Below are 25,277 nucleotides of genomic sequence, written 5' to 3' on the forward strand. Positions count from 1 at the left end.
CTGCGATCAATGGCCCCTATACAGGCAATACGTGATGTACTAGTACCCCGCGATCAATGGCCCCTACACAGGCAATACGTGATGTACTAGTACCCCGCGATCAATGGCCCCTATACAGGCAATACGTGATGTACTAGTACCCCGCGATCAATGGCCCCTATACAGGCAATACGTGATGTACTAGTACCCCGCGATCAATGGCCCCTATACAGGCAATACGTGATGTACTAGTACCCCGCGATCAATGGCCCCTATACAGGCAATACGTGATGTACTAGTACCCCGCGATCAATGGCCCCTATACAGGCAATACGTGATGTACTAGTACCCCGCGATCAATGGCCCCTACACAGGCAATACGTGATGTACTAGTACCCCGCGATCAATGGCCCCTACACAGGCAATACGTGATGTACTAGTACCCCGCGATCAATGGCCCCTATACAGGCAATACGTGATGTACTAGTACCCCGCGATCAATGGCCCCTATACAGGCAATACGCGATGTACTAGTACCCCGCGATCAATGGCCCCTACACAGGCAATACGTGATGCACTAGTACCCCGCGATCAATGGCCCCTACACAGGCAATACGCGATGTACTAGTACCCCGCGATCAATGGCCCCTACACAGGCAATACGCGATGTACTAGTACCCCGCGATCAATGGCCCCTACACAGGCAATACGTGATGTACTCGTACCCCGCGATCAATGGCCCCTACACAGGCAATACGTGATGTACTAGTACCCCGCGATCAATGGCCCCTATACAGGCAATACGCGATGTACTCGTACCCCGCGATCAATGGCCCCTACACAGGCAATACGCGATGTACTAGTACCCCGCGATCAATGGCCCCTACACAGGCAATACGTGATGTACTCGTACCCCGCGATCAATGGCCCCTACACAGGCAATACGTGATGTACTAGTACCCCGCGATCAATGGCCCCTACACAGGCAATACGTGATGTACTAGTACCCCGCGATCAATGGCCCCTACACAGGCAATACGTGATGTACTAGTACCCCGCGATCAATGGCCCCTACACAGGCAATACGTGATGTACTAGTACCCCGCGATCAATGGCCCCTATACAGGCAATACGCGATGTACTAGTACCCCGCGATCAATGGCCCCTACACAGGCAATACGCGATGTACTAGTACCCCGCGATCAATGGCCCCTACTCAGGCAATACGCGATGTACTAGTACCCCGCGATCAATGGCCCCTACACAGGCAATACGCGATGTACTAGTACCCCGCGATCAATGGCCCCTACACAGGCAATACGTGATGTACTCGTACCCCGCGATCAATGGCCCCTACACAGGCAATACGTGATGTACTAGTACCCCGCGATCAATGGCCCCTACACAGGCAATACGTGATGTACTAGTACCCCGCGATCAATGGCCCCTACACAGGCAATACGTGATGTACTAGTACCCCGCGATCAATGGCCCCTACACAGGCAATACGTGATGTACTAGTACCCCACGATCAATGGCCCCTACACAGGCAATACGTGATGTACTAGTACCCCGCGATCAATGGCCCCTACACAGGCAATACGCGATGTACTCGTACCCCGCGATCAATGGCCCCTATACAGGCAATACGTGATGTACTAGTACCCCACGATCAATGGCCCCTACACAGGCAATACGTGATGTACTAGTACCCCACGATCAATGGCCCCTACACAGGCAATACGCGATGTACTAGTACCCCGCGATCAATGGCCCCTACACAGGCAATACGTGATGTACTCGTACCCCGCGATCAATGGCCCCTATACAGGCAATACGTGATGTACTAGTACCCCACGATCAATGGCCCCTACACAGGCAATACGTGATGTACTAGTACCCCGCGATCAATGGCCCCTACACAGGCAATACGTGATGTACTAGTACCCCGCGATCAATGGCCCCTATACAGGCAATACGTGATGTACTAGTACCCCACGATCAATGGCCCCTACACAGGCAATACGTGATGTACTCGTACCCCGCGATCAATGGCCCCTATACAGGCAATACGTGATGTACTAGTACCCCGCGATCAATGGCCCCTACACAGGCAATACGTGATGTACTAGTACCCCGCGATCAATGGCCCCTACACAGGCAATACGTGATGTACTAGTACCCCGCGATCAATGGCCCCTACACAGGCAATACGTGATGTACTAGTACCCCGCGATCAATGGCCCCTATACAGGCAATACGTGATGTACTAGTACCCCGCGATCAATGGCCCCTACACAGGCAATACGTGATGTACTCGTACCCCGCGATCAATGGCCCCTATACAGGCAATACGTGATGTACTCGTACCCCGCGATCAATGGCCCCTATACAGGCAATACGTGATGTACTCGTACCCCGCGATCAATGGCCCCTATACAGGCAATACGTGATGTACTAGTACCCCACGATCAATGGCCCCTACACAGGCAATACGTGATGTACTCGTACCCCGCGATCAATGGCCCCTATACAGGCAATACGTGATGTACTCGTACCCCGCGATCAATGGCCCCTACACAGGCAATACGTGATGTACTAGTACCCCGCGATCAATGGCCCCTACACAGGCAATACGTGAACTTTGTGCTGCCTGCTACTTACCATGATATCTCCGTGCAGCCAGCACTACCCGGGCTGCTGGGAGGATACACGGGGAATGAGGAAGATGGAAATGGGGCGTGCACAGCACATGTCATCAACGGCCTGCACCTCTTAAGCAGCTTACTTTGAGAAGGGTAAGATGGCCGGCACGAGAGAGGGTGCCACGCTTCTCTGATGATGCTCTGGGGGTCCTGGTGATAGGGGTGGAAGAAAGGAGGGCCAACATGTACCCGCAGGGTGGCAGAAGACCCTCCAGACTGCAGCTCTGCAGGCATTGACAGGCTGTGGCACAGGAATTCAACGCCAGGAGCATTGTACCACGCACTTGGGTGCAGTGCCAAAAGAAGTTCAACGATTTGACACAAGTGGCCAAAGAGAGTGAATGCAAGTGTCAAGTGGCACATCCTACGAACTGCACCATTGCTCCACGCATCACACTCCCCATCACCCACTCACCAACAAACACTGCCCATCCATATGCAATGCTGCATCTCACCCGCACATAGTACCACACTTGCAGGCCACACAGCCACCACTCTCAGGCCAAACAAACTGGCAGCTATTCGACCACAACAAGCACATCACCCGCACACCATGCAGGATACTCGCTGACACACTGTCCTCTGTCTTGCAGGAGAAGGTGGCGCGTATCAGCCGGCAGCAGGAGGGACCTCCCCCCTAGAGGAGACCGTGCTTCAGATCATTGGGCGGGCCGTCGCTGCAGCCATCTCAACATGCCGCGCTGGAGGTCCCGATATGAAGGGGGTCTCTAATTCTCCTTCTCCTTTTCCAGATCTCCCTCCTTCCATAAACTTTTCTGACTCATGTGCTGCACATGCTATCAGCACACACCTCTTACTTGCTCCTCTCCCCACTCCACAACTCAACCTGTTTCCCTTTGTCATTGCTGATACCCAAGAACACGTGACGGCACCTGAGGAGGAGGAGGAGGAGGAGGAGGACACTGAAGCCACACCATCACTCGATCTGACACTTGCTTCCACCAGCTCAGAGACTGACACTGCGCGTCCTTTAGAGGTTAGGTTAGAGGAGGGATCTGCACATGGTGAGACACCGAGCACAAGTGTGCAGGAGCCGGGGTGGGGGGAACGGATACCACAGGAGCCAGCTCATCGGAGGGCAAGGTCACTCACTAATTCTGCTTCAGAGGAGTCATACGAGGACTTCGATGGGCCAGGCTACAGAAGACGGCTGATGGACGTACACCAACAAATGCTTGGGGCACTGGAAAACCTGCCAGAAAGCCTGCGCACAATGAGAAGGGGCACGGAGGAGTCCAGCTCCAACTTGGCACAGGGGCTTTGTGCAGAGCTTGGAGCCCATCCTTTCCAACATGGAACGGGTGGTCACTTCCATTAGTGCACCTGTGGAACCCACCATGATGCAGTGTCTGATGACTGATGTCACAGTATCCATTGCAGCACAAACATCTGCCACCCAAGGTCTGGCTGCTGCATTTGCAGCTCAGACTGCTGCCTTGGAAGCTCAGACTGCTGCTTTCGTGGCTCTGGGGACCACTGTGGAACGGGGCTTCCAGGGCGTCACAGCACTCCAGCAATCCGTTCTCCAGCTGATCACCAGGATTGCTGAGGCGCCGCCCCGGGAGAGTGGCAGTGGTGCCATGGCAGTCGGACCTACTATCCTCTCTCAGGACAACACCCTTCCTGCTCCCACTCCTGCCACTCCGCCAGTGCCCCTGTTGTTGCCTATCGGCCAGCCAGGCCAGACTGCTGTAGCCCATGCTGAGATGGTGCAGTCTGAAGCCGGGCCCTCCCGGCCCAGAGCTGCTCGAGGTCGTCCTCTAAGGCCATCTGCACGCTCCTCCATTGAAGGCCAGCAGCCTCCCACCACCCATGTTCCAGTAACTGAGGAAGCACCTCGTAGGAGCACTAGGATAGGTAAAGGCACACGGACAACAGGCACTAAGGGAATGCACAAGGGTGAATAGTTCTGTTATTTTTGCATAATTTTATTTATTCATTGATAAATGAGACTTTGATTTTGCATTTGGTGGTGGTTTTTATTTATGCAATGAGCTGAGAGGGACACCAATGTACAATCAGATGGAGGGCGATTTGATTATCTTGTGGGAGCAGAAAGGTGGGGAATGTAGGACTGTTGGTGAGTTGGGGGATGTAGTTCCAATTATTGATAGCGGGCACGGATCAGGCGAGCACGCAGAGCCCTCGCAGACAAGGCATGTTGTCCTGTTACACCCTTGCGTCTTCCTCCACTTCCTCTTCCGGCTCCATCCCTCCTCCTCCTCCTCCTCCTCCTCAGCCTCTTCCTCCTCCACTTCTGGCTCACGGTCTTCTCTAATCATTGGTGACAAAGGCTGGTCCCTCATGATGGCGAGGTTGTGCAGCATGCAGCATAGCACCACGAATCTGGCCACCCACTCAGGGGAGTACTGCAGGGCTCCTCCAGACCTGTCCAGGCAGCAGAAGCGTTGTTTGAGGAGGCCTGTGGTGTGCTCCACGATGTTGCGTGTGGCAGCATGGCTCTCATTATAGGCCTGCTGTGCACGTGTGTGTGGGTCCTGACCGGTGTCATGAGCCAGGTCGTGAGGGGATAGCCCTTGTCGCCCAGTAGCCAGCCTTTGACTTGCCGAATCAGGTGAAAGATAGCTGGCACTTTGGACTGCCGCATAATGAAGGTGTCATGACTGCTCCCAGGGTAAAGGGCATCGACCTCCGTGATTAGATGTGTGTTGTCACACACCAGCTCCATGTTGAGGGAGTGGAAGTCCTTTCAGTTGTTAAAGACGGCTGAATTGATATGCGGGGCATGCAGGGCAATATGCGTGCAGCCAATGGCACCCTGCACCAAGGAGAAGCCAGCAATGCGAGCGAACCCCCATGCTCACTCGTTCTGCTCGTCTCTGTGCAGAGGGAAGGTGATGAACCTGTTCCTCATCTGGTACAGTGTGTCTGTGACCTCCCTTATGCAGCAGTGCACATGTTGGCAGCAATGGCCTGAAATGCTCCTGAGTCGTAGAAATTCAGCGCCACAGTGACCTTCACAGCCACAGGCAATGCTGTCCTTGCCCTGCTCTGAGGCTGCAGTTGTGGCCGCACCAGTTGACAGATCTTGGTGACGGCTTCCTTGGTGAACCTCAGGTGTCGGATGCAATCCTCCTCGGTCATGTTGAGGTTAGAGAATTGATCCCTGAAGGCCCTCATTTGATATGGCCTCTTGCTCAGTGCCCTGCGCCTCCTCGTCCTCCGTCTCCTCTCAGCTTGACCTGCTATGCGTGGCCTCTCTGCATGCTCCCAGTCATGCTCAATACCCAGCAGGAGCCCTAGAAAACCGTCCATGGTTGGCAGGAATGTTGTTCAACCACGGTTGTAAATTTCCGACCCGTAAGGCAGTATCTGCCAAAGCACTCTCAAATGTAGTCCAGGAACTCTCAGTAAGAATAGGGAGTTTCAAAAACACTTCCTACTCCACCAGCAGCCAGAAGCAATAATCCAGCAACTAACCTGCAACACCTGCATGGCCCCTTTAAATAGCACTGGTCGGGTGTCCTTCAGGCACTGTAAGACATGGTCAGATGGTTGGGGTTAAGATTGTGCATTGAGTTGAGTGTTAAGGTCCAAAATGGTGTCTATCACTTTAAATCAGCATTGCACACTGATTGCACGTATTTTCTCCCTACTTTCCATGCTTCCAGCGTTCGGTATTTGTGCATGCACTAACTCCTATACCAAGATGGCGTCCGGTGCACGCATGCTGGAAACATGTGTGCGCATCCAAGACGCCATCCGACACAACGGGCGCTACACAGCCCAATTTAGGGCCCATAGAATCTTACAGCACAGAAGCAGGCCATTCAACCCATCATGCCTGTGCTGGCTCATTGAAAGTGCTATCCAATTAGTCCCACTCCCCCATTATTTCCCCATAGCCCTGCAATTTTTCCTTTTCAAGTACATACCCAATTCCCTTTTGAAAGTTACTACTGAATCTGCTTCCACCATCCTTTCAGGCAATGCATTCCAGATCATGTCAACTCGCTGCGTAAAAAATAATTCTCCTCATCTCCCAACTGGTTCTTTTGCCATTATCTTAAATCTGTGTCCTTTGGTTACCGACCCGCCTGCCAGGAGGTTCTCCTGACCAGCCGCCATAACTGGGAGGTTTGTGCCAATGTATTCTCCATAGGATGAATGCCACCAGGCACAGGGCCTTGCTTGATGGGAGCGCATGTCAGAAAACCAAACCTTGACCCCTTGCACCTGATTCTCTGATTCAGGCTCACGGTGAGCAAGATTCCATGCAGGACTGCAGCCTGGCAAGATTTACACTTGCATCTATCATCTATATGATAAGTTTGTCTAATGCCCTGTCACATTATCATTGAGCATAGCACAGAGCAGGGAATTATCCCAGACAACTGCCACCACATTTTGGGAATGTTAGGAATACCTGGAACATAAAATTTGTTCAAAATCATGTTCTAGGGCCCTTGTATGCTATGTTTAATTATTCCCAATCAACTTATCTTTTATATTTAAAAATATATATATTTTACCTATGCAGTTTTTTTCCTTTTCTGATCTTGTTTAAATAGAGACCTGACCAAAAAATTTGCTAGTTCTGAAAACTGCAAGAGCAAAGCTAAGGTTTCTAACCACCCACAGAACTCCGAGATGATATTACAGTCAGGAACCCACTCTCCAAGTGTTGTTTTACAGTTTAGTGGGTGTGTGGATGTGTCAGTTTTATTAAATACAAATTTTCAGTCCAATGCTCAACACATTCACATCAATTCCACTCTGCATTATGGTACCATATACCTGTTACTTTAAGTGAGTTAGTGTCTGCAATAATATAGCGCAAAGAGAAATTCATGTGAATACACAAGTGCAAAAATGGTACACAGAGGGATTTTAACCCAATGGTGATCTTCTACATGAAGAGAATAGAGAGGAAAAAAGAACAGGAGAATCTAGATTATTTCACTGGACATCAGGAGATTTATTTTACCTTGGTGCAGAGGGTAAAGTGTGGGAGAGCACATTCCCAATTCTCTGACAAGCGCAAAGCTCTTCCGGGAATGATGAAGACAAAAATTTACTTCCAAATCAGGACAAGCACAAAGTTATTTTACTTACGCAGTTTGAGCCTGGTTGGAAATAAGTATACCCAGGTGGTAGTTTAAGGAATTATCCAGAATACAGCTCAACTCTAAAAGCACAAGAGCTCACACTATGGGAAGAAATAAAGGAGCAACAGTCACAAACCCCACAGGAAGTGACTGGTGAACTAAACACCTACTTTTAACTGACAAGGAGGGATTATCCATCATACTTGAATAAAGCTGACTCCAAGTTATTGATGGAATGACTTTTGTCCAACAAAGTGAGCCCTCCAATCACTGTAGAGGGGCGTGGTACTAGTGAGTTGGCCGAGGACTAGAGCGCCTCTAAGGGGCTTCAATGGTGTAGCCAACCCCACTCAGCACTGTTGCCACATGACAGTAAGGGAGGTGTTTCTTTGGGGACAGATGATGAGCTACGAAAGGCAGTTGAATTGATAGGATTTATAGAGTGCCATATCATATTGGAACACCTCAAGCATGTCACACCATGAATCACAATAACTTATGTAGGCAAACATCCCCTCCCCTAGTAGAGATATTGGGTGCTAAATTGGGCCGTGAAGCGCCCATTGCTTCGGCGCTACACAGACTCTCCGACATCCAAGACGGTGTATTGGATGCGCACGCACATTTCCTGCGTAACGTGCGCCAGACACCATCTTGGTATAGGAGTTAGCGCGTGCATAAATACTGAACGATGTAAACATGTAAAGTAGGGAAAAAATGCGTGCAATCAGTGTGCAACGCTGATTTAAAGTGATAGACACAATTTTGGACATTAACTTTCAACTCAACGTACAGTCTTATCCCCAACCATCTAAACGTGTTTTACAGTGCCTGAAGGAATCCCCACCAGCACTATTTAAAGGGGCCATGCAGGTGTTGCAAGTTCGTTGCTGGATTATTGCTTCTGGCTGCTGGTGGAGTAGGAAGTGTTTTTGAAACTCCCTATTCTTACTGAGAGTTCCTGGACTACATTTGAGAGTGGTTTGGCAGATACTGCCTTACGGGTCGGAAAGTTACAACCGTGGTTGAACAACATTCCTGCCAACCATGGGCGGTTTTCTAGGGCTCCTGCTGGGCATTGAACACAACTGGGAGCATGGAGAGAGGTCACGCTGTGAGGCGACAAAGGATGAGGAGATGCAGGGCACTGAGCAGGAGGTAATATTCAGTGAGGGCCTTCCAGGACCAATTCGCTTACCTCAACATGACTGAGGAGGATTGCATCCAACACCTGAGGTTCACCAAGGAAGCCGTGACTGAGATCTGTCAACTGGTGCGGCCACAACTGCAGCCTCAGAGAAGGCCGAGGATATCATCGCCTGTGGCTGTGAAGGTAACCGCGGCACTGAATTTCTACAGCTCAGGAGCATTTCAGGCCTCTGCTGGTGACATGTGCAACATCTCGCTGTATGCAGTGCACTGCTGCATAAGAGAGGGTCACAGACACACTGTACCAGATGAGGAACAGGTTCATCACCTTCCCTCTCCACAGGGACAATCAGAACGAGTGAGCACAGGGGTTCGCCCGCATTGCTTGCATCCCCATGGTGCAGGGTGCCATTGACTGCACACATATTGCCCTGCGTGCCCCACACATCAACTCAACCATCTTTGTCAACCGAAAGGGCTTCCACTCCCTCAACGTGCAGCTGGTGTGCGACCACACGCATCGAATCATGGAGGTCGATGCCCGCTACCCTGGGAGCAGTCACGACACCTTTGTCATGCGGCAGTCCAACGTGCCAGCTATCTTTCACCCGACTCGGCAAGTCAAAGGCTGGCTACTGGGCGACAAGGGCTATCCCCTCACGCCGTGGCTCATGACACCGGTCAGGAATCCACACACACGTGCACAGCAGGCCTATAATGAGACCCAAGCTGCCACATGCAACATCTGGAGCACACCATAGGCCTCCTCAAACAATGCTTCCACTGCCTGGACCGTTCTGGAGGAGCCCTGTAGTACTCCCTGAGCGGGTGGGCAGATTTGTGGTGGTCTGCTGCATGCTGCACAACCTCGCCATCATGAGGGACCAGCCTTTGCCACCAATGATTGCAGAAGGCCCTGAGCCAGAGGTGGAGGAGGAGGAGGCTGAGGAGGAAGATGCTGAGGAGGGGGAGGAGGTGGAGGGGGTGGAGCCAGAAGAGGAAGTGTAGGAAGACGCAAGGATGCAGCAGGAACCACATGTCTTGTCTGCAAGTGCTCTGCGTGCTCGCCTGATCCGTGCCCGCTATCAGTAATTTGAACTACATCCCCCCAACTCACCAACAGTCCTACATTCCCCACCTTTCCGCTCCCACAAGACAATCAAATCGCCCTCCATCTGATTATACATTTGTGTCCCTCTCAGCTCATTGCATAAATAAAAACCACCACCAAAGTCTCACTTATCAATGAATAAATAAAATTATGCAAAAATAACAGAACTATTCACCCTTGTGCATTCCCTTAGTGCCTGTTGTCCGTGTGCCTTTACCTATCCTAGTGCTCCTACGAGGTGCTTCCCCAGTGGCTGGAGCATGGGTGGTGGGAGGCTGCTGGCCTTCAATGGAGGAACGTGCAGATGGCCTTGGAGGACGACCTCGAGCAGCTCTGGGTCTGGAAGGCCCGGCTTCAGACTGCAGCAACTCAGCATGGGCTGCAGCAGTCTGGCCTGGCTGGCTGAGAGGCAACAACAGGGGCACTGGCGGAGTGGCAGGGGTGGGAGCAGGAATGCTCTCGTCCTGAGAGAGGACAGTAGGTCCGACTGCCATGGCGCCACTGCCACTCTCCCAGGGCGGCGCCTCAGCAATCCTGGTGATCAGCTGGAGAACGGATTGCTGGAGTGCTGCGATACCCTGGAAGCCCCGCTCCACAGTGGTCCCCAGAGCCACGATAGCAGCAGTCTGAGCTTCCAAGGCAGTAGTCTGAGCTGCAAATGCAGCAGTCAGACCTTGGATGGCAGATGTTTGTGCTGCAATGGAAGCTGTGACATCAGTCATCAGACACTGCATCATGGTGGGTTCCACAGGTGCACTAATGGAAGTGACCACCCATTCCATGTTGGAAAGGATGGGCTCCAAGCTCTGCACAAAGCCCTGTGCCAAGTTGGAGCTGGACCCCTCCATGCCCCTTTTCATTGTGCGCAGGCTTTCTGGCAGGTTTTCCAGTGCCCCAAGCATTTAGTGGTGTGCGCCCATCAGCCATCTTCCGTAGCCTGGTCCATCAAAGTCCTCATCTGACTCCTCTGCAGCAGAACTAGTGAGCAACCTCGCCCTCCGGCGAGCTGGCACTTGTGGTATCCATTCCCCCCGCCCCGGCTCCTGCGCACTTGTGCTCGGTGTCTCACCTCTAACCTAACCTCTAAAGGAGGAGCATTATCAGTCTCTGAGCTGGTGGAAGCAAGTGTCAGATCGAGTGACGGTGTGGCTTCAGTGTCCTCCTCCTCCTCCTCCTCCTCGGATGGTGCTGCCACATGTTCTTGGGGTATCTGCACTGACAAAGGGAAACAGGTTGAGTTGTGGAGTGAGGAGAGGAGCAAGTAAGAGGTGTGCGCTGACAGCATGTGCAGCATGTGAGTCAGAAAAGATTATGGGAGGAGGGAGATGTGGAAAAGGAGAAGGAGCATTAGATATGCAGAGACCCCTTTCATCGGGACCTCCAGCATGGCATGTTGTGAATGCTGCAGCAGCGGCCCGCCCAATGATCCTGAGCAATGTCTCCTCTAGAGGGGTGAGGACATATAAACATGCCCGTCCACCCTCAGGTCTCTCCTGTTGCCATGTGTTATACGCCACCTTCTCCTGCAAGACAGAGGACACTGTGTCAGTGACTGTCCTGCAAGGTGTGTGGGCGATGTGCCTGTCATGGTCAAATAGCTGCCACTTTGTGTGCCTTGTGAGTGATGGTTGTGTGGCCTGCAAGTGTGGTACTTTGTGCGGGTGAGATGCAGCATGCCGAGTGCAGCATTGTGTATGGATGGGCAGTGTTTGTGGGTGGGTGGGTGACGGGGAGTGCGATGCGTGGAGCAATGGTGCAGTTGGTAGGATGTGCCACTTGACACTTGCATTCACTCACCATGACCAGGCGTGTCAAATCGTTGAACTTCTTCCGGCACAGCCCCCACGTGCGTGGTGCAATGTTCCTGGCATTGACTTCCTGCGCCACAGCCTGCCAATGCCTGCGGAGCTGCAGTCTGGATGGTCTCCGGCCACCCTGCAGGTACATGTTGGCCCTCCTTTCATCCATGGCTTCCACCAGGGCCTCCGGAACATCATCCGAAAAGTGTGGAGCCCTCTCTCATGCCAGTCCAACTATTCTTGTGGCCATCTTTCCCTCCTGCAAGTAAGCTGTGTACCTACCATTTGAAATGTGCCTGCACCTTTAAGTAGTGCAGGCTGCTGATGACGTGCGCTGTGCACGCCTCATTTCCAATTTCCTCATTCTCTGGGTAGCGCTGGTTGTACGGAGATTTCATGGTAAGTAGCAGGCTGAACGAAGTTCACGTGCTGCCTGTGTAGGGTCCATGGGGCACGGGGTGGTAGTTCATCATGTGCTGCCCCCGCCTGAAACGGACCCTGATCCAATTTTTTTCCCCCATTGTTCAAAGTCATGTCTTCTTTGTGACCCAGGTGAATTGAATGTGAAGAGGAAGTGCCATCTGCTGGAGTGACCCTGGGATGTATTCCTGTTCTGTTTTAGATAGACAGGGAAAGCGATCAATAGACAAACTGATAGACAGGCACATAGTAGATCTCTTTCTTTACAACTTTCCACATTAAAAATGATGAATCAATGAGTTAATGTATGTTTTCCACATTCTTCCAAAATACAGGAACCAGGAGGAGTGCAGTGTTCAGAATGGGCCCTCTAATGGTCGCTCACAGGTAATAATTAGCTCGCTGTATGCAGTCTGTATGCAGTTTTACCCTCGTAGTAACTCTTTACTTTTCACTCAGTTCCAGATGCTACATGTTAATCTGCCCTGTCTTCACTCCATGAGTTTCAGCTTTGGCATCACTTTTAGCTTCACGTTGACAATGGCAGAATCACAGCTGAAACTCTGATCTTTGAACAAGCCGACATCACTTTTGGTCTCACTGGTGTCACCTTTCTCGACAGGTCATATCATAACTCAGAATGTCTTATCTAACAAGGATGTGAGAATCATTCAAAAACCACATTTTTTACTGTGGACAGTCTCTGCCTCATCCCGTTGAAGTTGGCCTTACCTAAATTTAGAATCTTAGTAGCTTGGAAGATTGGAATTCAAAAAGAAACTTCAATGGCGACAAGAATGTTTGGGTGTCAGGTTTATGGTCAGTGATCACTCTGAAATCGATCACCTTGCATCTCTTTATTGGTGGAGGCTTCAGGAGGCCTAAAATGAAGTCCATGCCTGGTCACAGCATTAGAGTTCCCCTGGGACTACTGGAACAAGCTGAGCCAAATTCCCGAAGTAGCCCAGGAATACCCTCAGACATGCTCATGAAGCATGTGCAATACAAAAAGGGAGCTGCCTTGAGAAGCGACCTTCTCCCCTCCTTCCAGGATAATGCCGCTTTTCCATCCTCCCCAACCCCTGGGATTTCATAGCAGACCACCTCTATAGTCTTTTTTTCCAGTTTTTTTCCCACTGCCCACCTCTCAAGTTATTGACTGGTCCCACTCCAGTACTCACTCATGATGCTCTGGAGGCCCTGGTGGAAGGCATGGATGAAAGGAGGGCCAACATGTACCTGCAGGGTGGCCGGAGACCCACCAGACTGCAGCTCCGCAGGCATTGGCGGGCTGTGGCGCAGGAAATAAACACCAGGAGCATTGCACCATGCATGTGGGTGCAGTGCCAAAAGAAGTTCAATGATTTGACACGAATGGTGAAGGTGAGTGAATGCAAGTGTCATTTTCATTTTCCATTTTAAAGGCCATACAATTATTATGCTGGTAACTAACTGAATTAAATTGAGAATTGTTAAGAATTTATTTTACTTACCTTCAATTTAAAGTGACCATCTATTTTTGAATCTACGACATTGAGCGTATAGAGGACTTCTTGACTTATTGGTAGCAGCAGATCATAAACGGAATTTCCTGGTGGATGTAGAAGTTCCCAGGACACCGTTAGAGAAAGAGCAGGGAATTCTCCCAATGTCCTGGCCAACATTCCTCCCTCAATCAACACACCAGAAACAGATTATCTCTCATAATCGAAAGTAAAATCAGGCTGAGTGTAAAACGGGCAGGCTAGATTAAAATTACCCCCAAAGTCTCACTGGATCAGGTCTTAGATTCAGGTGCGGAGGTCAGCATGCCTGCTTTGCAGCCCATTGATTTTAATAGCCAGCAAACTGATTGGGCACAGTATCCTTATCACCTAATTCTTCAATCAGCGCTAGGGTTGAGTAAAACTCGACTTCAGACTCCATTTTTGGGCTATAAACCAAAGATTGAGTTGGATAGACCACAGCGAGAATGGGGTGACCGTGGTAGGGTTCAATGACTAGGCTGAATGGGATGCTCCCCCAACAGTGTCATGAGTTTATCAATAACTAACTATTGATACAGAAAAGGAAGATGGCTGGTTCAGTCACGAGTTTGTGCTGAGTTAGCAGATCTCAGCCACTGGTGGGGGTGCTATAATTGGCCTAAGTTCTCCTGACTTAGGGAGTGAATATTTACCCAGGGCTCCGGCTCCTGATTGCAATCCACAAGACATGCTACAAAGTTCACATATATGAACGTTAGGTGAAGGCATGAGATTGGATCTGACTGTGATACCCTCCCTTGTTGAATAACCCTCTGAAATTCACATTCAAACCTCACACATGAATGATAACCACATGAGTGAGAACTGGAGGGGGACCAGTCAATAACTTGAGAGGTGGGGAGTGGGGAAAAAAATGAAAAAAAAGACTATAGTGGGGGTGGTCCACTATGAAATCCCAGGGGCTGGGGAGGATGGAAAAGTGGCATTATCCTGGAAGGAGGGGAGAAGACCACTTCTCAAGGCAGCTCCCTTTTTGTATTGCATATACCTCATGAGCACGTCTGAGGGTATTCCTGGGCTACTTCGGGAATTTGGCCCAGCTTGTCCCAATAGACCGAGGGGAACTCTAATGCTGTGACCAGGCATGGACTTCATTTTAGGCCTCCTGAAGCCTCCACCAATAAAGAGATGCAAGGTGATCGATTTCAGAGTGATCACTGACTATAAACCTGACACCCAAACATTCTTGTGGGCATTAAAGTTTCTTTTTGAATTCCAATCTTCCAAGCTACTAAGATTCTAAATTTAGGTAAGGCCAACTTCAATGGGATGAGGCAGAGACTGTCCACAGTAAACTGGGCAAATCTGTTAATGGGTAAAACAACAGAAGATCAGTGGGAGATGTTCAAAAAAGAATTTACCGTGACACAGAACCAGTTTATACCCCTAAAGGGCAAGAGCTCTACTTGCCAAAAAAAAACAGCCATGGACGACAAAAGAGGTAAGGGACAACATAAAACTAAAAGAAAAAGCATACAAAAATGCAAAAAATAACATTGGTCCTGATGACTGGGAGAGATACAAAGAACACCAAAGGGTGACAAAACAGATAGTAAGAGCTACAAAAAGGGAGTATGAAAAGAAACTTGTAAGGGATATCAAAATCAACACAAAAAAATTTTACAATTATATTGGGAGAAAGAGGGTGGTTAAGAGCAATGTGGCCCCTTAAAAACTGATAATGATGATATTGTAAATGAAAATAAGGAAATGCGGACATGTTAAATAATTACTTTGCGTCGGTATTTACAGTAGAGGAAGAGGATAGCATGCCGGACACCATAAGGAAACTAATTTTGAATCAGGGACGGGGACTCACCATAATTAATGTAAGCAAATTAACAGTAATGAAGAATAATGGTGCTAAAGATTGACAAATCCCCAGGACCAGATGGTTTCCATCCCAAGGTTTCAAAGGATGTATGTGAGAACATTGCAGATGCCCTAACTATTATCTTCCAAAGTTCTCTCAATTCAGGAACTGTTCCTTCAGATTGGAAAATTGCACATGTCACTCTGTTATTTAAGACAGATGAGAGGGGGAAACGAGGGAATTATAGCCCAGTTAGCCTAACATCTGTTATTGGGAAAGTTGATAAAGTGTCAACAAAATTGAAGCCCATGAAATAAAAGGGGCAGTGGCAGCATGGATACCAAATTGGCTAAGTGACAGGAAACAGAGAGTAGTGGTGAACGATTGTTTTCCGGACTGGAGGAAGGTATACAGTGGTGTTCCCCAAGGGTATTAGGACCGCTGCTTTTTTTGATTGATATTAATGACTTGGATTTGGGTGCACAGGGCACAATTTCAAAATTTGCAGATGACGCAAAACTTGGAAGTGCAGTAAACAGTGAGGAGGATAGTAATAGACTTCAAGAGGACACAGACAGGCTGGTGGAATGGGCGGACACATGGCAGATGAAATTTAATGCAGAGAAGTGCGAAGTGATACATTTTGGCAGGAAGAATGAGGAGAGGCAATATAAACTAAACGGTACAATTCTAAAGGGGGTGCAGGCACAGGGAGACCTGGGGATACACGTGCACAAATCTTTGAAGGTGGCAGGACAGGTTGAGAAAGCCGTTAAAAAACCATACCGAATCCTGGGCTTTATAAATAGAGGCATAGAGTACAAAAGCAAAGAAGTTATGTTGAACCTTTATAAAGCACTGGTTTGGCCACAACTTGAGTATTGTGTCCAATTCTGGGCACCGCTCTTTAGGAAGGATGTGAAGCCCTAAGAAATGGTGTAGAAATGATTTACGAGAATGGTTCCGGGGACAGGTGGATAGACTGGATAAGCTGGGGTTGTTTTCCTTAGAGCAGAGAAGGTTGAACATAAGAACATAAGAAATAGGAGCAGGAGTAGGCCAATCGGCCCTTCGAGCCTGCTCCGCCATTCAATAAGATCATGGCTGATCTGATCCTAACCTCAAATCTAAAGAACACAAGAAGTAGGAGCAGGACCCAGCCACTCAGCTCGTGGGCCCGCTCCGCCACCCACAGGGCCTTGACCAATCCGAACTCAGCTTCATGTCCAATTTCCTGCCCGCTCCCCATAACCCCTAATTCCCTTTACTTCTAGGAAACTGTCTGTTTCTGTTTAAATTTATTTAATGATGTAGCTTCCACAGCTTCCTGGGGCAGCAAATTCCACAGACCTACTACCCTCTGAGTGAAGAAGTTTCTCCTCATCTCAGTTTTGAAAGAGCAGCCCCTTATTCAAAGATTATGCCCCCTGGTTCTAGTTTCACCCATCCTTGGGAACATCCTTACCGCATCCACCCGATCAAGCCCCTTCACAATCTTATATGTTTCAATAAGATCGCCTCTCATTCTTCTGAACTCCAATGAGTAGAGTCCCAATCTACTCAACCTCTCCTCATATGTCTACCCCCTCATCCCCAGGATTAACCAAGTGAACCTTCTGTCTTTTCTTAAGTATGGACACCAAAACTGTATGCAGTATTCCAGGTGCGGTCTCACCAATACCTTATATAACTGCAGCAATACCTCCCTGTTTTTATATTCTACCCCCTAGCAATAAAAGCCAACATTCCATTGGCCTTCTTGATCACCTGCTGCACCTGCATACTAACTTTTTGACTTGTCGAGAACTTAAACTTAATATTACTTATTATATACAATGCATTAACTCCCAAACACTTAATTCAGACAAGCAAGAATTTATTAAGAAACTTGTACAAGTGGAAGTGTACCCCAAACAATGGTTGAGGCTACGTCTTCGCTGAGTTCAAGAAACAGCTCATGTTTATATAGTTCAGTAACGATGCCCACCTGCTATAGAATATGGGCATACACGTACATTCTTTATTGGCTCAGGTTGTTGGTCAATCAAGTAGTGAGCCTGCCCCCTCCAAACGTCCATAGCCCTTTTTTATCTTGGCACATAGGCCTCGTAGGCCTGAGCATTCTCATCCTTCCCACGTTTCTGTCCTGGTTATCAGTAGGGCTGAAGTCAGTCTCAAGGCCACATGGCCTTTCAAGAAACTGTATTCTCATTATATTTTTGTAGTCAGCAATACCCTTATCTGCTAGGGGGGCCAGACGGTACTAAGCACCTGCTCAGCTAACTTAATTATCAACATACCAAGGCTGAAACGTAATTACACAATTGTGCTTCTCTGTGTGTTTTCATGAGAAACTATTATGTGAGCTTTAAATTGAATTAGCTGGTCAGTTAATATGGTCAAATATCCATCATGCATTTCTACATTCGTGGGTTAGATGTATTAGAGAGAGTTAATATGGTCAGGTATCTCTTTATGCATTTCCACAGACCCGCAGATCCCCTTGTACCGGAGTACTTTCCATTTTCTCGCCATTAAGATAATAACTTGCTCTCTGATTTTTCCTGCCAAAGTGCATAACCTCACATTTTCCAATATTGTATTGTATCTGCCAAATCTCTGCCCACTCACCCAGCCTGTCCACATCCCCTTGTAGGTTGTTTATGTCCTCCTCACTCTCTACTTTCCCTCCCATCTTTCTATCATCTACAAACTTTGATATGTAACACTCGGTCCCCTCCTCCAAATTGTTAATATAGATTGTAAAGAGTTGGGGACCCAGCACCGACCCCTGCGGAACACCACTGGCTACTGGTTGCCAGTCCGAGAATTAACCATTTATCCCAACTCTCTGTTTCCTGTTAGATAACCAATCCTCCACCCATGCCAGAATATTACCCCCAATCCAGTGATTCTTTATCTTGAGCAATAATCTTTTATGTGGCACCTTGTCGAATGCCTTCTGGAAGTCTAAATACACTACGTCCACTGGTTCCCCTTTATCCACCCTGTACGTTATGTCCTCAAAGAACTCAAGCAAATTTGTCAGACATGACTTCCCCTTCATGAAGCCATGCTGACTTTGTCCTATTCAATTATGTTTATCCAAATGTTCCGTTACTGTCTCCTTAATAATAGACTCCAAAATTTTACCCACCACAGATGTTAGGCTAACTGGTCTATAATTTCCAGCCTTCTGCCTACTACCCTTTTTAAATAAGGGTGTTACATTAGCAGTTTTCCAATCTGCCGGGACCTTTGCTGAGTCCAGAGAATTTTGGAAAATTATTACCAAAGCATCCACAATCCCGACTGCCACTTCCCTCAAGACCCTAGGATGTAAGCCATCAGGTCCAGGGGATTTATTCGCCTTGAGTCCCATTATTTTACTGAGAACCAATTCCTTAGTGATTTTAATGGTATTTCCCTCCTTCCCCCCTAGAGCCCCCTGTTTGTCCAGTGTTGGGATATTCTTAGTGTCCTCTACCGTAAAGACTGAAACAAAATATTTGTTCAGCATTTTTGCCATCTCCATGTTTCCCACCATTAATTTCCCGGTCTCATCCTCTAAGGGACCTACGTTTGTCTTAGCCACCCTTTTTCTTTTTATATAACTCTTGCTATCTGTTTTCATATTTTTTGCTAATTTATTTTCATAATCTATCTTCCCTTTCTTAATCAATCCTTTTGTTACTTTTTGCTGTCTTTTGAAGATTTCCCAATCTTCTATCCTCCCACTAAGTTTGGCTACCTTATATGTCCTTGTTTTTAGTCGGATACTATCCTTAATTTCTTTACTTAGCCACAGATGGCTGACATTTCTTTTACATCCTTTTTTCCTCAGTGGAATATATTTTTTTGAAAGTTGTAAAATAACTCCTTAAATGAACACCACTGCTCATGTACCATCTTACCCTTTAATCTATTTTCCCAGTCCACTTTAATCAATTCCGCTCTCATACCATCATAGTCTCCTTTATTCAAGCTCAGTACGCTTGTTTGAGAACCAACCTTCTCACCCTCTAATTGGATATGGAATGTAACCATGTTATGGTCACTCATTCCAAGGGGATCCTTAACTTGGACATTATTAATTAATGCTGGCTCATTACACAGGACCAGGTCCAAGATTGCTTGCCCCCTTGTAGGATCAGTTACATACTGCTCAAGAAATCCATCCCTAATGCACTCAGTAAATTCTTCGTCAAGGCTGCCCTGCCCAATCTGATTTGTCCAGTTAATATGATAGTTAAAATCCCCCATAATTATAACTGTTCCCTTATTACATGCCCCGACTATTTCCTGATTAATACTTCTTCCAGCAGAGTTGCAACTATTAGGAGGCCTATATACTACGCCCACGAGTGTTTTTTTCCCCTTATTATTCCTTATCTCTACCCAAACTGTTTCATTATCCTGATCCTTTGTCCCAATATCATTTCTCTGTATTACAGTGATTCCTTCCTTTATTAACATAGCCACCCCCCTCCCCTTCCTTCCTGCCTGTCCTTCCTGATTGTTAAATACCCTGGCATATTTAATTCCCAGTCGTTGTCACCCTGCAGCCATGTTTCTGTAATGGCCACAAGATCATACCCATACGTAGTTATTTGTGCCGTTAACTCATCCATTTTGTTACGAATGCTACATGCATTCAGATAAAGAACTTTCAAATATGTTTTGTGACACTTAGTTCCTGCTTTTTCCTTTTTTAACACTTTACCTTTTACTCCATACCTTCTGTCCCTTCCTGACACGCTTTCCTCTGTCTCCCTGCTCAGGTTCCCAACCCCCTGCCACTTTCGTTTGAACCCTCCCCAACAGCACTAGCAAACACTCCCCCAGGACAGCGGTCCCGGCCCTGCCCAGACTGTTCGGTTTGTACTGGTCCCACCTCCCCCAGAACCGGTTCCAATGTCCCAGGAATTTGAATGCCTCCTCCTTGCACCACTCCTCTAGCCACGTATTCATTTGGAATATCCTCCTATTTCTACTCTGACTAGCACGTGGCACTGGTAGCAATCCTGAGATTACTACCTTTGAGGTCCTATTTGTTAATTTACCTCCTAACTCCCCTTTTTTATCTATATCGTTGGTGCCTATGTGCACCACGACAGCTGGCTGTTCGCCCTCCCCCTCCAAAATGTTCTGTAGCCGCTCCGAGACGTCCTTGATCCTTGCACCCGGGAGGCAACACACCATCCTGGAGTCTCAGTTGCAGCCGCAGAAACGCCTATCTATTCCCCTTACAATTGAGTCCCCTATCACTATAGCTCTTCCACTCTTTTTCCTCCCAGCTTGTGCAGCAGAGCCACCCATGGTGCCAGGAAGTTGGCTGCTGCTGCCATCCCCTGATAAGTCATCCCCCACAACAGTATCCAAAGAGGTATATCTGTTTGAGAGGGGGATGGGCACGGGGGACCCCTGCACTGCCTGCCTGCACCTATTACTCTGTCTGGCGGTCACCCACTCACTTCCTGCCTGTACAACCTTTACCTGTGGTGTGACTAACTCGCGAATGCACCAGTATGTATCCATCCGCAGCTCCAGTGCCGCAATGCGGTCTGTCAGTAGCTGCAGCTGGATACACTTCCCGCACACATGGTCGTCAGGGACACAGAAAGTGTCCCTGATTTCCCACATAGAGCAGGAGGAGCATGCCACGGGGCCGAGCTGTCCTGCCATGACTTACCCTTTAATTGATTTAAATTAAATTAAAATTAAATGGATCCCACCCATCACACTGGAATTAAGTGATATACTCAAGGGCCCCTGCTTAACAGTCGTCCCTGCTACAAAAAGAGACCGTAGTAACCACAAAATATAAGTTCAGAAAAATTGAGAAAGAAAATACTCACCAACCAATCACTTACCTGCTTTTTGGTGACGTCACACCACAAATACTTTTTGCTTCACTCTCCCGGAAGCTGGATTTGGAAACCGCCTCTGGGCTCACCTTTAGTACGGCCCCTCGCCCCCTCGGGGCTCACCTTTAGTACGGCCCCTCGCCCCCTCGGGGCTCACCTTTAGTACGGCCCCTCGCCCCCTCTGGGCTCACCTTTAGTACGGCCCCTCGCCCCCTCGGGGCTCACCTTTAGTACGGCCCCTCGCCCCCTCTGGGCTCACCTTTAGTACGGCCCCTCGCCCCCTCGGGGCTCACCTTTAGTACGGCCCCTCGCCCCCTCGGGGCTCACCTTTAGTACGGCCCCTCGCCCCCTCGGGGCTCACCTTTAGTACGGCCCCTCGCCCCCTCGGGGCTCACCTTTAGTACGGCCCCTCGCCCCCTCGGGGCTCAACTTTAGTACGGCCCCTCGCCCCCTCGGGGCTCACCTTTAGTACGGCCCCTCGCCCCCTCGGGGCTCACCTTTAGTACGGCCCCTCGCCCCCTCGGGGCTCACCTTTAGTACCACCACTCGCCCCCTCGGGGCTCACCTTTAACACGGCCCCTCGCCCCCTCGGGCCTCACCTTTAGTACGGCCCCTCGCCCCCTCGGGGCTCACCTTTCGTACGGCCCCTCACCCCCTCGGGGCTCACCTTTAGTACCGCCACTCGCCCCCTCGGGGCTCACCTTTAGTACGTCCACTCGCCCCCTCGGGGCTCACCTTTAGTACGGCCCCTCACCCCCTCGGGGCTTACCTTTAGTACCTCCACTCGCCCCCTCGGGGCTCACCTTTAGTACGGCCCCTCGCCCCCTCGGGGCTCACCTTTAGTACGGCCCCTCGCCCACTTGGGGCTCACCTTAAGTACGGCCCCTTGCCCCCTCGGGGCTCACCTTTAGTACGGCCCCTCGCCCACTTGGGGCTCACCTTAAGTACGGCCCCTCACCCCCTCGGGGCTCACCTTTAGTACGGCCCCTCGCCCCCTCGGGGCTCACCTTTAGTACGGCCCCTCGCCCCCTCGGGGCTCACCTTTCGTACGGCCCCTCACCCCCTCGGGGCTCACCTTTAGTACCACCACTCGCCCCCTCGGGGCTCACCTTTAGTACGGCCCCTCGCCCCCTCGGGGCTCACCTTTAGTACCTCCACTCGCCCCCTCGGGGCTCACCTTTAGTACCTCCACTCGCCCCCTCGGGGCTCACCTTTAGTACCTCCACTCGCCCCCTCGGGGCTCACCTTTAGTACGGCCCCTCGCCCCCTCGGGGCTCACCTTTCGTACGGCCCCTCACCCCCTCGGGGCTCACCTTTAGTACCGCCCCTCACCCTCTCGGGGCTCACCTTTAGTACCTCCACTCACCCCCTCGGGGCTCACTTTTAGTACGGCCCCTCACCCCCTCGGGGCTCACCTTTAGTACGGCCCCTCGCCCCCTCGGGGCTCACCTTTAGTACCACCACTGGCCCCCTCGGGGCTCACCTTTAGTACGGACCCTCGCCCCCTCGGGGCTCACCTTTAGTACGGCCCCTCGCCCCCTCGGGGCTCACCTTTAGTACCTCCACTCACCCCCTCGGGGCTCACCTTTAGTACCACCACTCACCCTCTCGGGGCTCACCTTTAGTACCTCCACTCACCCCCTCGGGGCTCACCTTTAGTACGGCCCCTCGCCCCCTCGGGGCTCACCTTTAGTACGGCCCCTCGCCCCCTCGGGGCTCACCTTTAGTACGGCCCCTCGCCCCCTCTGGGCTCACCTTTAGTACGGCCCCTCGCCCCCTCGGGGCTCACCTTTAGTACCTCCGCTCGCCCCCTCGGGGCTCACCTTTAGTACGGCCCCTCGCCCCCCCGGGGCTCACCTTTAGTACGGCCCCTCGCCCCCTCGGGGCTCACCTTTAGTACGGCCCCTCGCCCCCTCGGGGCTCACCTTTAGTACGGCCCCTCGCCCCCTCGGGGCTCACCTTTAGTACCGCCACTCGCCCCCTCGGGGCTCACCTTTCGTACGGCCCCTCGCCCCCTCGGGGCTCACCTTTAGTACGGCCCCTCGCCCCCTCGGGGCTCACCTTTAGTACCTCCACTCGCCCCCTCGGGGCTCACCTTTAGTACCTCCACTCGCCCCCTCGGGGCTCACCTTTATTACCTCCACTCACCCCCTCGGGGCTCACCTTTAGTACCTCCACTCACCCCCTCGGGGCTCACCTTTAGTACGGCCCCTCGCCCCCTCGGGGCTCACCTTTAGTACGGCCCCTCACCCCCTCGGGGCTCACCTTTAGTACGGCCCCTCGCCCCCTCGGGGCTCACCTTTAGTACCTCCACTCGCCCCCTCGGGGCTCACCTTTAGTACCTCCACTCACCCCCTCGGGGCTCACCTTTAGTACCTCCACTCGCCCCCTCGGGGCTCACCTTTAGTACGGCCCCTCGCCCCCTCGGGGCTCACCTTTAGTACGGCACCTCGCCCCCTCGGGGCTCACCTTTAGTACGGCCCCTCGCCCCCTCGGGGCTCACCTTTAGTACGGCCCCTCGCCCCCTCGGGGCTCACCTTTAGTACCTCCACTCGCCCCCTCGGGGCTCACCTTTAGTACGGCCCCTCGCCCCCTCGGGGCTCACCTTTAGTACCACCACTCGCCCCCTCGGGGCTCACCTTTAGTACGGCCCCTCGCCCCCTCGGGGCTCACCTTTAGTACGGCCCCTCGCCCCCTCGGGGCTCACCTTTAGTACGGCCCCTCGCCCCCTCGGGGCTCACCTTTAGTACGGCCACTCGCCCCCTCGGGGCTCACCTTTAGTACGGCCCCTCGCCCCCTCGGGGCTCACCTTTAGTACGGCCCCTCGCCCCCTCTGGGCTCACCTTTAGTACCTCCACTCGCCCCCTCGGGGCTCACCTTTAGTACCTCCACTCGCCCCCTCGGGGCTCACCTTTAGTACGGCCCCTCGCCCCCTCGGGGCTCACCTTTAGTACCACTGCTCTCCACCTCTGTTTCCTCGCAGGTCCGCCGCCTCTGCCGCCTCACCGCAGTTCAAAATTATAACAGGTTTAGATAAAGTAAATAAAGAGAAACTGTTCCCATTGGCGAAAGGGACAAGAACCAGAGGACACAGGTGTAAGGTGATTGCAAAAGAACCAAAGGTGACATGAGGAAAATCTTTTTTTTGCTGCCTGAATGCACTGCCTGAGAGGGTGATGGATGCAGATTCAATCGTGGCTTTTAAAAAGTAATTGGATAAGTACATGAAGAGAAAAATTTTTCAGGGCTACGGGGAAAGAGCAGCGAAATAGGACTAACTGGATTGTTCTTCTGTGCTGTAACGATTCTATGATTCTATGATTCTATTCTGAATTACTGGTGTCTATAATTAAGGATAGAGTTACTGAACACCTTGAAAATTTTCAGCTGATCAGAGAGAGCCAGCATAGATTTGTAAAGGACAGGTCGTGCCTGACGAACCTGATTGAATTTTGTGAAGAGGTGACTAAAGTAGAGGACGGGGAAGGTTTATGCATGTTGTTTGTATGGACTTCTAGAAGTTCGATAAAGTAAAAGACTGTTAGCTAAAGTTGAAGCTCATGAAATTGAGGGCAAATTACTGACCTGGTTAGGAAATTGGCTGAGCAGCAGGAGACAGTGGGTAGGGATAATGGGCAGGTACTCAAATTTGCAGGATGTGGCTCGTGGAGACCCACAGGGATATGTGTTAGGGCCTCAACTATTCACTGTATTTATTAACGACTTAGATGACGGGATAGAGAGCCACATATCCAAGTTTGCCAATGACACAAAGATAGGCAGAATTGTAAGCAGTG

General features: G+C 50.4%; 1 protein-coding gene across 2 annotated transcripts in view; it reads left to right on the plus strand.

Annotated features, from left to right (window-relative positions):
* The window catches only part of LOC137322562 (opioid-binding protein/cell adhesion molecule-like), a 129,090-nt gene that overhangs the window by 65,933 nt on the left and 37,880 nt on the right, over nucleotides 1-25,277 (plus strand). For both annotated transcript variants that reach the window (XM_067985479.1, XM_067985480.1), the window contains one exon: nucleotides 12,589-12,640. In XM_067985479.1, the coding sequence (XP_067841580.1) occupies nucleotides 12,589-12,640 (52 nt within the window). The remainder of the gene's footprint in view (nucleotides 1-12,588; nucleotides 12,641-25,277) is intronic.

Source organism: Heptranchias perlo, chromosome 6 (assembly GCF_035084215.1).
Source record: "Heptranchias perlo isolate sHepPer1 chromosome 6, sHepPer1.hap1, whole genome shotgun sequence".
NCBI classification, from domain to species: Eukaryota; Metazoa; Chordata; class Chondrichthyes; order Hexanchiformes; family Hexanchidae; genus Heptranchias; species Heptranchias perlo.